Here is a 22,457-nt window from a genome sequence, read left to right on the forward strand (position 1 = left end):
CCTCTCTACTAATGGTAACTCTGTTTATATCACTGCCATACCAACATTCTCTGTGAATCATCTCACAAATAAAAATTAACAATGCTGCCTGATGTTACAGATATTTTTACTGGATTAAAAGCAACTGGGTGAAGATGTGACTGCTCAGCTGTTTATCCTAGAGACACATGCCCTAATATGGCAATTATAGATTGTGGTGTAACAGCCCGGCAGTATGTTTATAATTTACAAAATCAGAGAATTGGGGAAAGAGGACAGTGGGTCTAATTCAGGTCCTGACTGGCTTCTTCACTTGCATTTCCCAGCAGGTAGGAACTGCAGAGATTCATACATTAGGAAACCTTGAATAACCTTCTCATTCTTCCTCTGACCGTAGGGATTTGAGGTAAAATGTAGCAGTCAAACTATTGTCTTGACTGAGATCCATTAACTTGGCAGAGCCCTAGTGTAGAACCTGGAATGGCTTAGATCCAGCTGCTAATAATGCAATATACCCTTCACCTTTATAAAATAAATGTGAGTGCTGTGTGCACTGATCTCCTGGTTACCAGTATACCTGTTATCTATTTAGTTCCTATTATATGGGTGTGTAGAGTAAATACAGGTAAAAATCCTTTCACTAAAGTACCATGTTCATTATCAATCTGTAGTAGGCTGGGATTAAATTTTCTTATTGGCCAAAAAAGTTCTCTTTTTTTTCAATATTTATTTGGTAGGAAGGGCACAATGAGATAAAGAAGCTGTTTGTTCTTTCCTATTGAGCCATCTGTGTTAGCTGGTAATTATGCTGGTTAGCTGGTACAGATTGGCAGTTAAGCCTGATTCCAGACCACAGATGAGGTACCTGCTCACGGGGTTGGGTGAAGGGGGGGCTGTGTGGTGGGCAATAATTGGGAAACACAGATTTTGTTTTATCCTCTTGGTTTCATGGTGCTGGGCCTAATTGTGCTTTCAGTTTAACCTTGAACAAACCCCAGGATTGAGTATGAGACATCACATTCACTTCCTGCCGATGCTGGCTATCTGGGGCAGCGTACATAAAACGTTGGCAGAACTCAGCAGGTCAGGCAAAATCTATCGAGAGGAATAAACAGCTGACATTTTGAGTCGAGATCCTACATCAGATCTCATGTCCTGATCTGGTCTTGATGAAGGGTCTCGGCCTGAAATGTCAACTGTTTATTCATCTCCTTAGAAGCTGCCTGACTTGCTGAGCTCCTCCAGCAATTTGTGTGTGTTATATTACAAATGTTAGTACATAGAGATCAACAATTTAATCTTGGGTCACCTGAACACATTAAACAGCAGTATTAAGTAGTGAAGTACTAAATTCTAATCCATAAGCTGGAAAACCAACTGTGTGCTGCCCTGTATGTTTAGAGGTTGCCCTAATTTTAATCAGTACTTATTGATGTCATTTGCCGTTTCCCACTGAAATGCTATTTTCTAGTTCTTGTCCTTTTCCAAGTACATGATGGCTATAAAGTCCCACCCTTCCTGTTAAGGGATGTAAATATAGGACCAATAACTCCAAACACTGCACATAGTTGTTAGGCAGACTGCCAAGTACTCTATTCTGACTATATGTATTCTGAATGAGTGGGTGTTTTTCAGTTGTAATTTAGTCTTGTTTCAGGTTAACTCCTAAAATACTGAACCCACGGCATTTTATTTAAAGAGGGACTTTTTTTTTCGTTTTGTACCAGTTATCGTTAACCTATTTGTGCTTTTAACACACAGTGTGTTCATCCCAAATCACATTGGCCAGATACATGATGCTGATTTAGTTGTTCCATTAAACACTCACAGATCGGATGTAGTGCAGGCTTGCTGACCAAAAAAAGCACCTCTACTCCCAGAATTGTTGTGCAGTGATTCTCTCTAGTCCTGAGTTGATTTAATGTGCCATTTATTCTGAGTAGTAAAGTGGACTATAAAATCCATTCCTGACCCTCATCCTGTGGCAGAGGGATCTGTGCCATTTAGCACATGGGTGTTGTTCATTGCTGCAAGCCTAGCAGGGCAAGTTATATAGTATCTAAGTTAGACTGTTTATGTATGTGTTGGATAGTCCTTTGGTAATGCTACTGGGTGTGTGGTTATAATGCGTGGCAATTCTCAACTGAGTCAGGACCCCACTGAATGTTTTGTTATTTAGTAGGAGTGGTCGTAGAGGGAGGAAGGATATCGTTAATGTGAACAGATGGGTGACAAACCATGTACTCTTAATAATGGATTTTGACAAAAAGTAGTTTTCCTTTTTGTCTCAATCTGCACTAACGTAGAACTGATTTTGGGATTCCCAGTGTGTTTTGGTTGTTAGATGTCATTGTGTTTGATGACACCATACTACGTAATGTGTTGGTTTATTATTGCCATTTGTACCGAGATGCATTGAAAAGCTTTTTTGTGTGTACAGATCATGCCATACATCAGTACATTGAGGTAGTAGGAGAAAAACAGAATGCAGAACATAGTGTAATCATTTTAAAACCAGATTGTAGTAGATATGTTTAACTTATTAAAACAAGACTTCCCAAATTGGGAATAAACCTGGAGATAAGCCAGACACTCTGCAAGTCACAGTGCACCTTCATGTCATTTTTGTCTTGTCAAGGATTTTTAACAAAACTCATTAGTCAAGGTCTTAATAATCTACAAAGGTGTTTGTGCTTGAGATGTGTTCCATTGAAATATTGCAGTTCCTTTGGTACCGAAATTTTCCTGCTATTGCTTGCTGTTCAATTTGTAAAAAGATTTTATCCAATGGTAGTACTCACTGGCCTTGACAGGTATCAGAAGAGAATTTTGGACAAGTGTGACCTGTATTCTGTTTCCTTTTGTTGGAAGTCTTGAGATGGTGACTGTTTTAAAACAGATAAAGGATGTCAACAACATTGTCAGGTTGATTGAAGTAAGCTGGAGTTCAGGGCTGTGTGGGGTGATGATACAGGCAGATTGACTTAAAAAGTCATTGACCTTGTCAGTACCAACAGAAAATGGAGGGCTGAAACAGAATATTACTGCTGTAGAATTGGAATCCACCCTCTTTGTCTTTCATTTACACAGTTTTACTGTGGTGTAAAAGAGAGACAGGTGGTGTATGGGATTGCCATGTTTCACTGTTGCACATTAGTGAATTTGACATCTGAGCTCACTGTGGTTAGCAAGGCCTCTTGTTACAAGCATTAACGTTATCCTCTACTACCAACCACTTCCTCTTCCCAGCCTTGCTCCCCAGACAGATGGTGAGTGCTCAGCAAAAGTGCAGGGTTTTACACAGTTCTGGTTAGCTCCTCAACAGCAGGTTGTTTGGTGCTGCTAGGTTTCACTCTTATTGTCTTGCTCAGGTTTTGTACTGCAGCACAGCTCTAGAGCATAGTATCTTGTTGCTGTCTCTTGGTTATTCATTATGGAAACCTCTGGTGTTGCTGTAGCTGTAGCCTACACCCAGAACAATTCTAATCAAGGTTTCAGGGACACTACTAATTTTTTTTTTTACTGTTTCCTCTGGAAAAGGTACATACTCATGTTGAAGTACGGATCTTTAATTGTGGACTAATTTTTTTTTCAATGTTACGCAGTTTTTGCTGGGTTAGTTTATGTGCTGAGAGTTGTCTAAACACCTAAATCTTGTGGTGCTTCAGAACTTGAGGCTGGTGCTGCCATCAGCTGGTCAACATATGCACAATTTCCTGACACTATCTTGCTCACACTTGCTGTCTTGTTTTTCTCTGTCTCTTTGTCCTCCCCTCTTTTGTCCTTTGGAATTCGAAATCAGAATCAGGTTTAATATCACCTGCATATGTCATGAAATTTGTTAACTGCAGCAACAGTACAATGCGATACATGATAATCTAGAGACAAAAAACTATTACGGTGTGTGTGTAATATATAGTTAAGCAGTACAAAAAATAACAAAAAAGTAGTGAGGTAGTGTTTGTGGTTTCAATGTCCATTTAGAAATCAGATGGCAGAGGGGAAACTGTTCCTGAATCGTTGAGTGTATGCCTTCAGGCTCTGTACTTCCTGACTGTAAGAGTGAGAAGAGGACATGTCCTGGGTGGTGGGGATCCTTAATGATGGACGCTGCCTTTCTGAGGTGCCACTCCTTGAAGCTGTCCTGGGTACTAGAGAGGCTAGTGCCTCCTGGTGAAGAGTCAGTGGAGCTCCTTATCTCCAGTCCTAACTCTGTGCTCATGTTCCATGCTTTGGACAGTGAGCATAAATTTATTGGACCATATCTGAGCCCTATGTCTGCATTTGGCGCATCCATTACCACCAATAACCACCGGGTGACATTCGGGAGCAGTGATCCTTCCTCACTGCTGGGATGTCTCTGTGTCTGCTGAAGCAGTCCCATCGCCAGCCAAGGGTAAATGGTTGCATCCTTCTACCCATTAGGCAGAGAGGAATGAGACAGAATGGAGCTCAGCCCTCTACCTCATTTAATAAATTTGCTGAGGCACTGAATTGACTTGGTGGCTTTTCAGGATTTGATGATTTAAAGTACTAGTGTTGATTTTCATAATTCCCAGTCTGTTACTGCATGGACATATTTCAATTATTATTTAGCACTTCTCTTAAACTAATGAAAATGAAATACTATACCGCGAAGTATTTGAGGTATATATTGTTGGTCATGTACGGAAACCTTTGTTTAAAGGCTGTCACCATTACAATCTGCCATTTTTATTCTCTGGGCCTTAACAATGTTTTGTACAAGTTTTGGAGATTTGTGGGGGGTGGGTGGTGGTGAAAGTACATTTACAAGAAAAAGTTTGTGAACCCTTTGCAACTGCATGGTTTTCTCTATTAATTACTCATAAGTTATGGTCAGATCTTCATCTAAGTCACAATAATAGACAAACATAATCTGCCTAAACTAATGACACTAACAATTGTACTACTTGTCAACACTCAGTACACTATTTAAACAATCACATTCTAGGTTCAAAAAGGTATGTGAACCTCTGGGGTAATGCCTTATACAAAAGCTATTTGCAGTCAGGTGTTTCAATCAGTGAGATGAGATTAGAGGTGTGGGTTGTAGAGGTACCTATATATATTTAAAAAAAGACACAGTCAAGTTACTGACGGAGCCTGCTCTTAAGAAGGATCTGTTTTGTGCACCATGCCTTGATCAAAACAACCTTAGAAGAAGAATTGTAGAGATGCATGAAGCTGGAAAAGGCTTCAAAAGCATTTCTAAAGACCTGAGTGTTCATCAGTCCACAGTGAGTGAAATTGTCTACAAATGGAGGAAACTCAGAACTGATGCTACCCTCCCTAGGAGTGGGCATCCTGCAAAGATCACACCAAGAGCACAACGTGCAAGACTGAAAGAGGTGAAAAGTACCCAAGGGAGCAGCAAAAGACCTGCAGAAATCTCTAGAACTTGCTGTAGTCTTTGTTCATGTGTCCACTATAAGAAAAACACTGAACAAGAATGGAGAAAACCACTATTCTCCAAAATAAAATTGCTGCATGTCTCAAGTTTGCAAAAGACCACCTGGATGTTCCACAATGCTTCTGGGGCAATGTTCTGTGGACAGGTGAGACAAAAGTTAAATTTTCTGGCAGAAATGTGCACATTGCTGTTTGGAGGGAAAAGGGCACTGTGCACCAACACAAAAACCTCATGCCAGCTGTGAAGCATGGCAGAAGGAGCATCATGGTTTGGGGCTTCTTTGTTGCCTCAAGGCCTGGATAGCGTGCAATCGTGAGGAAACAATGATTTCAAAATTGTATCAAGTATGTCAAGGTAGTGGTCCATCATCTGAAGCTTAGTAGAAGTTGGATGATGCAACAAGACAACAATCTGAAATACAAGAATAAATTTTTTTTTAATGATTTAAAAAGAAAGAAAAGTTTGTGTTTTGGAATGGCCAAGTCAGAGTCCAGACCTTAACCCAATTGAGATGCCATGGCATGACCTGAAGAGGGCTATTCATGCAAGGTATCTCAGAAATATTGAATTGACTTTATAACTTGCATCCTTCATGTATATGATGAGTAAACATCTTTATGTTACGTCTCTGTCTAAATGGGCAATGTACAATTTATAGTAATTTATAATAAATAGTATGTACAACAGGACCCTCAATATAACATAGAAATACAGTTATGTCAGCATGAATTAAGCAGTCTGATGGCCTGGTGGAAGAAGCTGTCCCAGAGCCTGTCGGTCCTGGCTTTTATGCTGCGGTAACGGTAACGCTTCCTGGATGGTAGCAGCTGGAACAATTTGTGGTTGGGGTGACTCTGGTCCCCAGTGATCCTTCAGGCCCTGTCTTTGTAAATGTCCTGAGTAGTGGGAAGTTCACATCTACAGATGCGCTGGGCTGTCTGCACCACTCTCTGCAGAATCCTGCAATTGAGAGAAATACAGTTCCCATACCAGATAGTGATGCAGCCGGTCAAGATGCTCTCAATTGTGCTCCTGTAGAAAGTTCTTCGGATTTGGGGGCCCACGCCAAACTTCTTCAACTGTCTGAGGTGAAAGAGGTGCTGTTGTGCCTTTTTTTTTAGACATGCAGTCCTCTTTTATTGTCATTTAGGAGTGCATTAAGAAATGATACAATATTTCCTCTGGTGTGATATCACAAAACACAGGACAGACCAAGACTGGAAGAAAAAACTAACAAAACCACATAATTATAACATGTAGTTACAACAGTGCAACAATACCATAACTTGATGAAGAAGTCCATGAACACAGTAAAAAGTTCAAAGTCTCTCAAATGTCCCACATCTCACGCAGACGGGAGAAGGAAGAAAAACTCTCCCTGCCATACCTGACAACGGTCCGACTCTGAGTCATCAGAAAACTTCGAGCTCTGATCAGCTCTCCGACACTGAGTACTGAGCGCCATCTCTATCCGAATGATTCGACCTCCATCTCGGTCGCCAACAGCAGGCAAGGCTGGGGATTTTGAGGCCTTCCCTCCGAAAGATTCCTGATCACACAGTAACAACAGCAGCGTACTGGCATTTCAGAAACTTTTCCAGATGTTCCTCTGTGCTTTCACGTCCGTCTCCATCAAATCGGAATTGTCCACGGCCCCTATTTAACGGATATGATATCATTATTCACCAGAGGGCTGTGCACATGCAGCGCGCTGCTCTCTCTCCTCATGCCTTCTATTTTCACCACACAGCTGATATGTGTAGACCACATGAGATCCTCGGTGATGTTTATGCCAAGAAACTTAAAGCCGTTCACCCTCTCAACCCCAGATCCATTGATGTCAGTAGGGGTTAGCCCATCTCTATTCCTCCTGTAATCCACAGTCAGCTCCTTTGTTTTTGCGACATTGAGGGAGAGATTGTTTTCTTAACTCCACCATCAGGGTGATAACTTCTTCTCTGTAGGCTGCCTCATTATTTGAGATTGGGCTAATGGGCATAGTGTCATCAGCAAATTTAACTGGCAGATTGGAGCTGTGGGTGGTGACACAGTCATGGGTATACAGAGAGTGAAGGAGAGGGCTTAGTACACAGCTCTGAAGGGCACCTATGTTAAGGGGCAGAGGTGAGGGAGCCCACTCTTACCACCTGCTGGTGATCTGACAGGAAGTCCAGGATCCAGCTGCACAAGTCAGGGTGAAGGCGGAGATCTCTGAGCTTCTTGTCGAGCCTGTAGGGAATTATGGTGTTGAATGCTGAACTGTAGTCCAAGAACAGCATTCTCACATAAGCATCCCTCTTCTCCAGATGTGTAAGGATGGTGTGTAGAGCTGTGGCTGTTGCGTCATCTGTCGATCGGTATTGACAAACTAAAACAGTTTTGTGTGGAGGAATGGTCTAAAATTCCTCCTTGCGATTGTGCAAGTCTGATCAGCAGCTACAGGAAACGTTTGGTGGGGGTTATTGCTACTAAATGAGGGTCTACCGGTTATTAAATATAAGGGTTCACATACTTTTTCTAGCCTGGACCGTGAGAGATTAAATGGTTGGTTGTTCGTCCATCGTTGACGTCGATGAGGACCTCGACACCATTATGATGGTGTCAAGTCTAGTGTGTGATTTGGATTTAAGTGAGGGAGGGTTGCGCAGCGTCAGCCTCACTCTCTCTTCCCAATTCCCATCTGGATCCAGTGGCAAGATATTAAATAATGTGTACAATAAAGACATGAAAAGTACAGAGGATTGGGAAACTTAAAGAGCAACAGAAGAACAAGTTAGGATATAAACACTTACAATGGTTGTTACATAGGCTTACATACAACATTTTGGACCAGAAAGAAATAGTCTAGAAGAGATGTATGTAAATTATTATTAATCCACTATTATTACTATTTTTCTTAACTAATATCATTTCTCAGCCTAATAGAGTAGAATTTCAACTGCACATAATTATCTATTTAAGTGTCTAATTTCTTTTTATATCATCTTAATGTGTACTAAGGAATGTATAAATATTTATAGTTTTATACGTATATAAAAAAAATGGAAAAGGTTATACATGTGAAAAAAGTTCATGATACTTGTGAATTCCTTAGCCAAATAAAAAAAAGAGCAACAGAAGATAACTAAAAAGGCCATACGCAGAGAAAAAATGAGGTATGAAGGTAAATTAGCCAAGAATATAAAGGAGGATAGTAAAAGCTTCTTTAGGTATGTGAAAAGGAAAAAAATAGTTAAGACCAAAATTGGCCCCTTGAAGACAGAAAAGGGTGAATTTATTATGGGGAAGAAGGAAATGGCAGACGAGTTGAACAGGTACTTTGGATCTGTCTTCAGTAGGGAAGACACAAACAATCTTCCAGATATAATAGTGGCCAAAGGACCTAGGGTAATGGATGAACTGAAGGAAATTCATATTAGGCAGGAAATGGTGTTGGATAGACTGTTGGGTCTGAAGTCTGATAAGTCCCCGGGACCTGATGGTCTGCATCCCAGGGTACTTAAGGAGGTGGCTTTAGAAATCGTGGACGCATGGGTAATCATTTTCCAATGTTCTATAGATTCAGGATCAGTTTCTGTGGTTTGGAGGGTGGCTAATGTTGTCCCACTTTTCAAGAAAGGAGGGAGAGAGAAAACAGGGAATTATAGACCGGTTAGCCTGACATCAGTGGTTGGAAAGATGCTGGAGTCAATTATAAAAGATGAAATTATGACACATTTGGATAGCAGTAACAGGATAAGTTCGAGTCAGCATGGATTTATGAAGGGGAAATCGTACTTGACTAATCTTCTGGAATTTTTTGAGGATGTAACTATGAAAATGGACAAGGGAGAGCCAGTGGATATAGTGTACCTGGACTTTCAGAAAGCCTTTGATAAAGTCCCACATAGGAGGCTAGTGGGCAAAATTAGGGCACATGGTATTGGGGGCTGAGTACTGACATGGATTGAAAATTGGCTGGCTGACAGGAAGCGAAGAGTAGCAATTAAGGTGTCCCTTTCGGAATGGCAGGCGGTGACCAGTGGGGTACCGCAGGGTTCAGTGCTGGGACCGCAGCTGTTTATAATATATGTTAATGATTTAGATGAAGGGATTAAAGTAACATTAGCAAATTTGCAGATGACACAAAGCTCGGTAGCAGTGTGAAATGTGAGGAGGATGTTATGAGAATACAGGGTGACTTGGACAGGTTAGGTGCGTGGGAGGATGCATGGCAGATGCAGTTTAATGTGGATAAATGTGAGGTTATCCACTTTGGTGGTAAGAACAGGAAGGCAGATTACTATCTAAATTGAGTCAAGTTAGGAAAAGGGGAAGTGCAATGAGATCTAGGTGTTCTTGTACATCAGTCACTGAAAGCAAGCATGCAGGTACAGCAGGCTGTGAAGAAAGCTAATGGCATGCTGGCCTTCATAACAAGGGGAATTGAGTATAGGAGCAAAGAGGTCCTTCTGCAGCTGTACAGGGCCCTGGTGAGACCTTACCTGGAGTATCGTGTGCAGTTTTGGTCTCCAAATTTGAGGAAGGACATTCTTGCTATTGAGGGAGTGCAGCATAGGTTCACAAGATTAATTCCCGGGATGACGGGACTGTCACATGTTGAAAAATTGGAGCGACTGGGCTTGTGTACACTGGAATTTAGAAGGATGAGAAGGGATCTGATTGAAACATATAAGATTATTAAGGGATTGGACACGCTGGAGGCAGGAAGCATGTTCCCGCTGATGGGCGAGTCCAGAACCAGAGGCCACAGTTTAAGAATAAGGGGTAGGGTATTTAAAACTGAGTTGAGGAAGAACTTTTTCACCCAGAGACTGGTGGATATGTGGAATGCTCTGCCCCAGAAGGCAGTGGAAGCCAAGTCTCTGGATGCTTTCAAGAAAGAGATGGATAGAGCTCTTAAAGATAACGGAATCAAAGGTTATGGAGATAAGGCAGGAACTGGATACTGGTGGATGATCAGCCATGATCACAGTGAATGGCAGTGCTGGCTCAAATGGCCGAATGGCCTACTACACGTTTTGTCTATTGTCTTATTATTTGTGTGTTATTGTTATTAGTTTTGGCAGATTTTATTTGAATATTATTGTGACTTAAATGAAGATCAGACCACTTTTTATGAGTAACTAGTGCAGAATGTCGGGTAGTTGCAAAGGGAAGACAAACTTGAATGAGAATAAGAAGTCAAGCCTACTAATTAGCAGGGGGAGCTAATAATAGCAGGCTAGTCTGAGGGTGGTTCTATCAGGTACCTTGCATAAAACCAGAAAATACTAGAAATTCTCTGTAGGCCAGGCCTACGTGTGGGGAGAGAAACAGATTTAATGTTTCAGGCCAAGCAGAAGATTTGAATAGGTACATTGAGGAGTCGGGGCTTTGAGGTAAATGGGCATTTCCAGGAAGTGGGAATAGCTGGATGACATCGTGGAGAGGTTGGTACAAAGAGCCTGTATCAGTGCTATATTGTTGAGCCTCTTGCTGTTCGTTATTTATATAAATAATATTGATGCTGATGCACAAGGCTTGATCAGTAACTTTACAGATGAGACAAAATTAAGAGATGTTCATAGTGAAGAAGGTAATTGTAGATTACAGGAGAATCTTGATCAGTTAAGGAAGTTGGCCGGGAAGTGGCAAATGGATCTCAATGCCGTTAAGCGTAAGGTGATGCATTTTGGAAAGACAAACTGGCATGGAACTTGTTCCATGAATGGTAGGGCATTAGGGATTGCAATGGAACAGAGAGAACTTGGAGTATGTGCATAGTTCATTGAAAGAAGCATTGACGTAGGCAGGGTGGTGAAAAAGCCATTTAACAAGCTGACCATCAGTCCGGTCACTGGCTTGGGACACCATGTTGCATTTGTATAAATCATTGGTGAGGCCACACTAGGACTACCGAGTACAGTTTTGGTCACTCTTATAGGAAAGGTATGGTAAAACTGAAAAAAGTGCAGAAGATATTTGCAGGCAAGTTGCCAAAGTTAGAGGGCCAGAGTTCGAGGGGGAGGTTGTCCATTCTAGGTTCTCGGGAGTGAGGAGAATGTGGGCAACATTATGGAAATGTTTGCAGGCATGTTGCAAACGAGGGAGAAATTGTCCATTCTAAGTTCTTGGGAGCGTAAGGAGAATGTGGGCAATGTTATGGAAGTGTTTAAACTGAAGGGTGGTGTATGTTAGGTGGATGGTAACAGATTTTCCCCCATTGTAGGGGAATCCAAAACGAGATATCGGTTGAGAGATGAATGATTTAAAAGGGACTTGGGGCAACGTTTTCCCCAGTGGGTGGTGATTATATGGAATGAGCTGCTGGAGGAAGCGGTTGAGGAAGCTCTTAGGTACTTACAGAAGCGGGGCTTACAGAGCTATGGGCTTTATGCAGGAACTAGCTGGGTGAGCAGTGCAGTTGGCATGGACTTGTTCGGTTAAAGCACCTGTGTCCATGCTCTATCACTCTGTGACTATGTATGAGTTCATCCGTTCCATAACAGAATTCATTAGAGAACCCAAACAGCATGTATTGATCCACTAATACAGACCAAAAGGTCTTTACGATTTTATGTTTGTCATTAGAGGTAGTGGAGGTTGAGATTTATTTGTTGTGTTCCCCAGTAATCCAGTAGGAATAGTGGAGTGCAGGATCAAGGATGGCATACTAGCAACCACCTCAGGAGATGGCTGGGGCTGCCAAAGAGCCTGAGCAGCATCGCACTCTATGGACACCACAACAAACTGCAACTGCCCTTCAAATCCTTGGAGGAAGAATTCAAGGTAACAAGAGCCAGAGAAGTGCTACAGTATAGGGACTCAAGTGACCCAAAGGTGGCTGGAGCAGGAATCCAAGTAAATACTGGCAGGAAGTGGAGGGCAGAGGAAGCTGTTCAGGAGGCAGAGGCGAGGCTGTGTCACAGGAGGCTGGTGGGAGTGGTCACACGAGGCCGAGCTGGGCTAGGGTCCTTTCCAACTCCCCAAATGGACACCAGAGGGAAGGAAAGGTGTTGTCTAGTTCAGGAGGAGGTGAGAGCAGTACTGGAGGAGATGAGAGCCTGCAAGGCGGTGGGAATGAAGCAACAGGGAGCTCGGACAAGATGGGAGAATGCGGTTGAGAGGAAAGTGACCTGGGCTGATCTTTGGAAAGCCGAACCACACCACATCCAATTTCTCATCCAGGCAGTGTATGATGTGCTTCCAAGCCCATCAAACCTGCACACATGGGGCAAGGCAGAGTCATCTGCATGCCAACTGTGCTCCAAGAGAGGAACCCTGGAGCACATCCTCAGCGGCTGTGCAAGGGCACTTGGTGAGGGACGGTACAGGTGGAGGCATGATCAGGTCCTGAAGACCATCGCTGAAGCCGTCAGCGCAGGAGTTGAGTGGGCGAAGCGGTCCCGACCCTCCAAGCAGACCATTGCCTTTGTCAGAGCTGGGGAGCAGCCAATACCTGCCAAAAGAACATCTGCAGGCATTCTGACCTCTGCAAGGGACTGGCAGCTGTTGGTGGACCTTGAAGGGCAGCTGAAGTTCCCCAACCATATCGCAGCCACCACCCTGCGACCAGACATTGTCCTAGTGTCTGAGTCAACTAAGCAAGTGGTTCTGCTGGAGCTGACAGTCCCATGGGAAGATAGCTTGGAAGAGGCCTTTGAAAGGAAGCTCTCCAAGTACACAGGACTGGTCAGCAACTGTCAGCAGGCTGGATGGAGAGCGAGGTGTCTCCCAGTGGAGGTTGGTTGTAGGGGATTCGTAGCCCATTCTCTAGTTAGAGCCTTCAGCATTTTGGGCATCGAGGGAGAGAGGAAGAGGAGAGCCATCCGCAGTACCACCGATGCGGCAGAGAGGGCCTCAAGATGGCTGTGGCTCAAAAGAGGGGAGCCATGGAGGCATAAGTAGCTAGCCATCTGGACACAAGCTGGGGTCTGATCAGCCCTGGCTGGGTCACCTGGAGGAGGTTGTATGATGTTGAAAGACCCGAAATACCCGATGATTCCAGGAACATCACTGAAGATGTGTCCAGAAGCATCAATAGATGTATGTACACAGTAGATTAACATAATTTCTGTGAAGTCTAAAGTTGGGTCAAATTAAAATATGTATATAATGGTTGGTTATGAGACCAAATTTAAAAGCAGGCTCTTTGACAATTTATTTCCTTGTCAAGTACTTTAGATTCTCTCAAACAGTTAAAATGTTGTCTTGTACATACCTTAAGAAACATGTTGTGTTGAGCCATAATACCTCAGTCAGGTTAAAACAATTCCACCTTTACAAGGCCCTATCCGTGAAATGTAGTACTTGACACTGGGTCATGTTGTCAGGAATTGACAATCGAGAATGTGCCATGGTCTATTATGTGTCAGCCCCCAGCTGTGGTCCCTGGTCTGTCCTAGAATTGGGTGCACGCATTTGCTGCTTCCTGCTCTCAAATAGCACAGTGACATTCAAAAATGGGGCCTTGATATCCCCTTCCTTACAGAATTCTAGTACTGCCCTGTTTTAAGATCTGAATGCCAGCCATCTGGGAACTACTTTTAGCAACATTACAACCATGCTACTCAGGTACTTTCCCTTCTTTACCGAAACATGTTTTATGGTATTCCAAATTTCTTGTGCTTACACCATCTTCCTGGGGTGCTTTCAGGTTTTAGGTGAACTGGGTAAATCTGAAATGTTTCTCTGTGTTTAAAAAGCTAATGTAAATACAGGTGTCCCCCGCTTTATGAAAGTTCGCTTTACGCCATTTCACTTTTACGAAAGTCCTACATTAGTACCTGTTTTTGCTAACCGAAAGAGGATTTTCACTTTTACGAAAAAAGACGCCCACTTTAAACTTGTGTTTTCTCCGAGGAAAAACTACCATGACCGTGAAGTCTTGCGCGGGCAGGTGTGAGCGCATGTGTGTACATGCCGATATTTTTTTTTCCGCAAATCATTTTTTGGCTAAGTCTTCCCAATTCTGATAAGTGAAACTACACTGTATGTACATTATTTCTACTTTATATAGAAAAAAGGCGCCTACTTTAAACTTGTGTTTTCCCCGGAAAGGCTACCATGACCGTGAAGCCTTGTGCAGGCAGATGTGTCCACATGCGTGTATGTGCCCTTTTTTTTTTAGGTTTTTTGTGCTATTTGGTATGATTTGGTAGGTTATTTTTTGGGTCTGGGAACACTCAAAAAATTATCCCATATAAAGTAATGGTAATTACTTCTTTGCCTTGCGCCATTTCGGCGTATGAAAGGTTTCGTAGGAACACTGTACTTTCGGATAGCGAGGGAAACCTGTAGAGAGGGATGTTGGAAAACGTTTGATAAGGGTAGAAAGCTCAGCTGAACCAGTATGGCTCAGCCGATATATACAGCCTGTATGAAAAAGGCTACTTATTTATCAAAAGGAGTTGTGAAGACTTTTAAAATTTGCAGGCAGTCATTTTATAATAGCACTTCAAGATTGGTGTTACTCAAAATGTATTTTAGTTGCAATCCCATGGTAAAGTTTTAGTTTCAATTCATGAAACACTGGAGTATTTGCCATTTTTGTAACCTGTTGTACTGTCTACAGTTTGGAAAAAAAAATTGAGCTAAAATTTAAACTTCCTTGAACTAAAGTTGCAAAAAAGAAACAGTTTGAGTTTACTGGGAGTGAAGTGAGGGCAATTGAATTTTGCTCACCCGTGTAATGATATTTAAATAGAGCTGCTTGTTCTGCCAGATCCTCATGTCCAGCACATTTTAAACCAAAGGTACAAGCCCAAGAACTAAAGTGTACAGCAGCCTTTAAACAGCTGGCGTTGTTTCCCTAAGCTAGCGGAACAGGATCAGCCTCCCACTGCAAAAATGTTGGAAATTCTTTGAATCCTTTTGTCCATCAGCACTGAAACTCTGAGATGTTCCCACACTGCAATGACTCCAGGTTTCAAAGCTGTTCACCGCTCTCCCTGTTGGTAGTTAATTGGAGTGAGCTGATAAATGGTTTCTTAGCAGCAGGGAAAGGGCAGCCCCAAACAATCGAATGATTGGTGTTCTTTTAAAGAAAAGGATGCAGGGGGTGCTTTTTATTGAGGGATGTGAAGAAGCTGGTTGTATAATTTATTGAAAATGCCACTGGCACTGTGACAATGTTGTTACTAATGAATGCAGATATGTCATTTCCTTGCTTTTTATCTTCCTGGAAAGTTGATGAGTTTACCCCACTCATCTCTGTATCCAGTCCCAGATGTGTTTGTTTCATTTGTAGTAAAGTTCAGTTACTCCCATTTTGATGATTCCTGGTTTAAAGAACTCAACGAATCACCCTGGAGAGGAAAGTTAAGGCAAAATATCTTTGTGTATTTCCACTGATAGCCTTGAGTGGGTCTGTGATCATTAATACATTTTGGCCTAACAAAGGGTTAGAGGCCTGGAGATAAATGGTGCCACAGTGTTTGTTGTCTTTGGCAATCATCTGTGGATTCTGAAAAACTCTGCTTTCTCATCACTTCCTAAATTTCCTCACTAATTATGGTAACATGTGGCATCCTCTTCCCTCTCGTAAAATGCAAGTTTGGAGCTGTCAGTCATCCTCATTGTACAGTGGTGCTTGAAATTTTGTGAACCCTGTAAAATTTTCTCTATTTCTGCATAAATATGACCTAAAATGTGATCAGATCTTCACATAATTCCTAAAACTAGATGAAGAAAACCCAATTAAATAAAAAAAACACAAAAAACATACTTGTTCATTTACTTATTGAGGAAAATGATCCAATATTACATGTATTTGTTGGAAAAAGTATGTGAACTTCTGGGGTAATGCCTTCTTTTAAAAAAAAGCTATTTGGAGTCAGGTGTTCCAGTCAATGAGATGAGATTGAAAGTGTGGGTTGTAGAGGTGCCCTGCCCTATTTTTTTTTAAAAGACACAGTCAGGTTACTGACAGAGCCTGCTCTTCTCAAGAAAGATCTGTTTATGTGCACCATGCTTTGAACAAAACAACTTTTAGAGGACCTTAGAAGAAGAATTGTAGAGACGCATATGGAAAAGGCTACAAAAGCATTTTTAAAGACCAGAGTGTTCATCTGTCCATAGTAAGAGACATTCTCTACAAATGGAGGAAACTCAGTACTGTTGCTACTCTCCCTGGGCATCCTGCAAAGATCACACCAAGAGCACAATGTGCAATGCTGAAGGAGGTGGAAAAAGAGCCCAAGGGTAACAGCAAAAGACCTGCAGAAATCTCTAGAACTTGCTAATGTCACTGTTCATGTGTCCACTATAAGAAAAACACTGAACAAAAATGATATTTATGGAAGGAAACCACTGCTCTAAAAAAAAACATTGCTGCACGTCTCAAGTTTGCAAAAGACTACATGGATGTTCCACAATGCTTCTGGGACAATGTTCTGTGGACAGATGAGACAAAAATTGAACTTTTTGGCAGAAGTGCACATTACTATGTTCGGAGGGAAAAGGGCACTGCATACCAACACCAAAACCTCATGCCAACTGTGAAGCATGGTGGAAGGAGCATCATGGTTTGGGGCTGCTTTGCTGCCTCAGGGCCTGGGCAGCTTGCAATTGTACCAAGACATTTTACAGGAGAATGTCAAGGTAGCAGTCTACTCCATGAAACTTAATAGAAATTGGATAAAGCAACAAGACAATGATCTGAAAGATGAGAGTAGATCAATAACAGAATGCTTAAAAAAGAAGAGAACTTGTGTTTTGAAATGGCAAAGTCAGAGTCCTGACCTTAATCCTATAGAAATGTTGTGGGAGGACCTAAAGCAAGCAGTTCATGCAGGGAAGCCCACCAACATCCCAGAGTCGTAGCAGTTTTGTGAGGGGGAGTGACCTAAAATTTCTCCAAGCCGATGTGCAAGACTGATCAACAGTTACTGGAAACATTAGGTTGGAAGTTATTGATGTACAAGGGGGTCACACCAGCTGCTGAAAGCAAAAGTTCACACGCTTTTTCCAAGCAATACATGTAAAATTGGACCATTTTCCTCAATAAATAAATGAACAAGTATGGGTTTTTTTGTGTTATTTACTTAATTGGGTTCTCTATATCTAGTTTTAGGACTCGCATGAAGATCTGATCACACTTTAGGTCATACTTATGCAGAAATAGAGAAAATTCCACAGGGTTCACAAACTTTCTAGCACCACTGTATGTTGGATGAGGCCAACATAAAATTATGAACATTCATGAAATGCACAGAAGCTGTATTTTCCTGTAGGTGGTTTGTCCATGTGTGGTTACTCAGTCAGGAAGACTGAAGGTCATTCCACTTCTGTTCGATCACTTGCCAGGAGATTGGAATGCCTGGTCCATTGCAGTTTTCTCCGGAGAGGAAATCCTTGCCCACTCCAAATGCTGTCCAGATTCCATCAGTGAGAAGCTGTACCACACAGACTGGGAAAGTCACTGAAGGAATAATTTGCACTCGTGCTCCCTTTCTTTGAACTTTGGCTCAAAGCACTCTACAACTAATTAAATAATTTGAAAATATGGTTACTGGTCCAATTCTTTGTTTTTAAAACTGGCTAATAAGTTTTTAAATATTTGCTGTTCTACCATCATTCCCAAGGTGGTTGTAGGGTGGGTGAAGGCCAACAACTGGACCATCGTCCGTGTGAATGGCTACATTTCATATAGTCTGAGCTACTGAGACATTCAATAATGAACTGTATAAATGGAAGATATTAGTCTGCTGTGTTTTCTACCCTGGTCAAGGAGCTTGACAACACTGGTTGTTGAGGTGGTTAATGATTGTCAGCCTTCCTCACTGCAGAGCCTAACCCTGTGTGCACTGGTTGTTCTCTACTGCCACCAATTGGTAGCGATTGAACATTACACTAAGTATACTCTTGCCAGTCACCATAGATTTCCACCTCGGAAGACAGCTCCGTTCTAATCAGATAAGAAAAGAACCAGCATGATACCATCTTTTAAAGGTTCAAATAACAATAATTTCAGCTTGTCTTTATTTTTAAATAGGAAAGCTGGTTTTGTGAGTGATGTGGGGGAGATGGAACAGAGGGGAGGATCTCTTTAAGGTAGCACAGAAGTGGGTCACTTAGCTTAATGTACATGTGTTCCATTTCCCCACTTACCCCTGTATAGCACTGCAGCTGCTGTACAAATAAACCCCTCTTGCAGTGCTGATTATTATTCTGTTAGAATGGCATTGTACAGAATCCCAGCAGAGCTGATGTGTAACCAGGGTTCTTTATTCTTTGTATAACTACAAATCAGTTTATTGATAAGTCGATCTCTAACAGTTTGTAGAAGTGTCATTAGACACACAGGCCAGAAAGGTCATAAATTCAGTCTTTAGTCAATGGTGAGTTTCCTCATTTCAAGTACTCACTCAGGAATGAGAATCAGTCAGCATTCCTTCTGATAATTAAATCATCTTCAAACTGCATGTGTTTATATCGAATCAAAGTGCAGTTGGCTTATCTGAGTTGAGTATTGTATCTGTGAAATGTAACTGTCCAGTAGAAATTTCTCCATCTTTGGCAGTGGCCAGTATAGATCATGAAGCAGAAGGTAGAAGTGGTCACAGAGAGAAGTCCCAAGTGAACACTGGAATATACTCTGTTTCTACCATGGTATTAATTATCATTGTGGACTCTTTCCCAGTCTTGTAAAGCAGATAAAATTTCAACTGCTGTTTATACGGTCTACTGCATCGGTGCATAATTTGCAGAGGTTGATGTACATTGCCCTGTAAACATACCCCTTTTTTTGTTCTTGTTGTTGCAGAGGAGAAACCTGAGCAGTCCTGCTTGCCTAGAAATGGAGAAAAAGAAATCCCCAGAGGGCCAGTCACCTGACTCTACCTTGGACACTGCAGGCTTCAGGACGGACTTGTCGCATAGTTGTCCAACGAGAAGCTGCCGGATTGAAACACTCAGTGAAAGTGAGGAAGAGGGGGATGCTAAGAATTGTGGTAGCACAGAGGCCTTCCCATTCCATCGCACATGTGAGGATTTAGATTTAGACATGATTGAGGAAAACTGAACAAATTAGTTAAAGTAATATCAGGACCTTTGAACCGCACGAATTATGCCTTAAAATGCAAATCCATGAGTACAAAATACAAAATTGACATAGATTGCTCTCCCCTGCGGATTTTATCATTACACTACTTGATTGGGCAGTTCTTTTGTGGGGAGGGGAGGTGACATGTGAGCTGGGACCTGTAAATTCCCTTTCCCAGATCAGCAAGGTTTAGGTCTTGCTGGAGAAGTTGTGCCATTCCTCTTCCTCACCTGCCACTTCCTGAGCCTGTTCAGATGATGAACTGTGTAGGCTTCGCTTCACTCCACTCCACATGCTAAAGCCTGCATGTCTCCAGTGCATCTGCAATAAACCTGTGGGACAGTTGGGGCGATAACCAAATGGTGCCTTCAGAAGCAAATGAGTCGGAATAGGAATTGATCAGAAGCAAAGGGCCCTTGAAGTTTATAAACAATATTGCAGTTTTAAAGGGCCCTGAAATTGACTCCTGTTTTCAGCTTCACACTATTTCAATAAAGCTATGATTAATGGCTTAGATTCTATCTTTTTTCCCATTGTCTCTATTCTACCCCTACCCCACAGGCTTGGAGATAAAGCAAAATGTAAACCTGTGCACTGTATTTAAAAAGGTTAGGTATTTCTGGACTTGAGGCTAAGTGTACCCTGTTTCTGAGGGAAGCTACACTGGTGAGATATGTAATTTTCTTCACTCTTCTTGGCTGAGGTAAAATTCAGGCTTGAAGTTGCTGTGTAATACAGCCTAGATTTTAACAACTAGCCAAAGGATTGTGCTGGCTGGTGGTGATGAGAGAAGTGAGACAAATCAGTCAAGTGAGGCCAATTTAGTTTACTGGTGGTTTGCAAGGTGGGTAGTGACTGTAACATGTCTGTTTTTGTTACTTTGTGTAGACTGTATTTGAAGAGACTCTATATATTTTGTTGTACTTTAGCCCTTGCATCAAATTTATGAAATACAATCAAAGATTCACAATTTCCTGCCGATTTTCTGTGTCCTTTATGGGGAAAACGCCTAGCATTTCTAATAAATTTAATCAAAAATTGTGATAATATAACGACCACTGCTCTTTATTCATGACCTTAAATAAAAAAGAAACTTTTTTTGAATAGTTTGAGTGTGTGTTTTAAATTTGAATCGTTTAAACAGCCTTGTGGTAAATCAGTAAAGAAACCGGGCCGTCTTCATTTCTGAACGTTAGTCAGCTAGGCAGTGGTGGAAATGATACAAATACAAATTGCGTCAGTGGCAGTCATCACGCACGTAAGGAGAGGGTGGAACTTCACTGACCTGATTGAATGATTTGGGTAAGGATATCTTCAGCCTTAGAGATTGTAACTTGCAGACATTCCTTGCTGAGACTTGCACATACATATTAGAGAGGGCCACACCTCTACCTATCCTTTAAGAAGAAAAGGGATGTTGTGACTGTGATCGAATTCATCGGAGAGACACTGAGACTGATGATGTAGAAATCTTTATTTGTTCCAACAAGCAGGTGCTCTTAGTAGAGGCTCACAGATTTTATAACCTTAAGATCAATGGTAACAGTGGGAGATTCAATACAGTTTCAATAGTTACAAGGTCATAGTTCACTTCAATATTTTGGGTTGAGAATGCTTCCTTTGAATTGCATATCTACATTGGGAGAACCCTGAATGTTCAAATACCCTGGCTGGGGCACTTCCCTGCACTTACACCATGGTGCAAGTGGGCCACTTCCCCGCACTTGCACCATGGTGCAAGTGGGGCCACTTCCCCGCACTTGCACCATGGTGCAAGTGGGGCCACGTCCCCGCACTTGCACCATGGTGCAAGTGGGGCCACGTCCCCGCACTTGCACCATGGTGCAAGTGGGGCCACGTCCCCGCACTTGCACCATGGTGCAAGTGGGGCCACGTCCCCGCACTTGCACCATGGTGCAAGTGGGGCCACGTCCCCGCACTTGCACCATGGTGCAAGTGGGGCCACGTCCCCGCACTTGCACCATGGTGCAAGTGGGGCCACGTCCCCGCACTTGCACCATGGTGCAAGTGGGGCCACGTCCCCGCACTTGCACCATGGTGCAAGTGGGGCCACTTCCCCGCACTTGCACAATGGTGCAAGTAACTTAGCCTGTTGCATTTGCAATCTCTTGGTCTGTGGGCCAGTTTAACTTCAATTTGCTGCTTGAAATTTACAATAAGAACTGAAGGCTAATTGCAAGTGTCCCGAATGTATTTACATTTACAATAAGAATTGAAGACTGGTCCTTGCTTAAATTAATAACTGCTATATTGACATAACTTCAGAATACCCCCCAGCAAGGCTGTCAGCAGAGAGGAAGAACCACTTGCCATTCACTTCCAGCCTACTGGGAGATAAATTTTGCAGCGTTAGATCACATTTTAGCATTCCTTAAGTACTCCCCCAGGTACAGTAATTTACAGGTATTAATGAGGACACTAAACTACAGGATCTAAACATTAAAACTTGAGGATTTGTCTGATATTTACCCAATTTACATTGGCTACCTATAATCATTCCATTTAAAGATCTCAACAAACTAAAGTATTTTATGAGAATGTAATAAAAAGGTCACCAGGTTGAATGTAACCTTGTATCAAAGAGAAAACACCAAAAAAAGCCTTTTAATTTGAAAATAGCTTCCCAGGTGAAATCTCTTTTCAATAATTGGTTTATTTACTAAAACCTAGAACAGCCTAAAAATTGACTTTGGATACCATAGTTCCATTTGTATTTGATGTAAGCTACAAAGCTAGGTAATGTATGAGATCCTCACAGCACCTTCCCTCTCCCAATAATATGTCTGCATTTGCCTTGCTGAGGTATTGAGGAATCTTGTTCAACATGCTGTGACCCAAGTGTGGCTGGACAGTTTGACTCCTGTGGACACCTAAGCCAACCTTGAGTAAACATTACTTACCTATTTCGAGAGAGATTTGTTATTTTAAGAGTTGCTGCACAGTAGTATGAACCTCCCTGAATGTATACTTTTGAGGCATTGGGGTTATTCCTCTCCTTTC

General features: G+C 42.1%; 1 protein-coding gene across 3 annotated transcripts in view; it reads left to right on the forward strand.

The window, feature by feature from the left end:
• fam53c (family with sequence similarity 53 member C) overlaps window positions 1-20,543 on the forward strand; it is a 109,891-nt gene extending 89,348 nt beyond the window's left edge. For all 3 annotated transcript variants that reach the window (XM_063053653.1, XM_063053654.1, XM_063053655.1), the window contains one exon: window positions 19,158-20,543. In XM_063053653.1, coding sequence (XP_062909723.1) covers window positions 19,158-19,415 — 258 coding nt within the window. In that variant the 3' untranslated portion in view covers window positions 19,416-20,543. The remainder of the gene's footprint in view (window positions 1-19,157) is intronic.
• The last annotated feature ends 1,914 nt before the right edge of the window (window positions 20,544-22,457 follow it).

The sequence above is a fragment of the Mobula hypostoma genome, chromosome 7 (assembly GCF_963921235.1).
Source record: "Mobula hypostoma chromosome 7, sMobHyp1.1, whole genome shotgun sequence".
NCBI classification, from domain to species: domain Eukaryota; kingdom Metazoa; phylum Chordata; class Chondrichthyes; order Myliobatiformes; family Myliobatidae; genus Mobula; species Mobula hypostoma.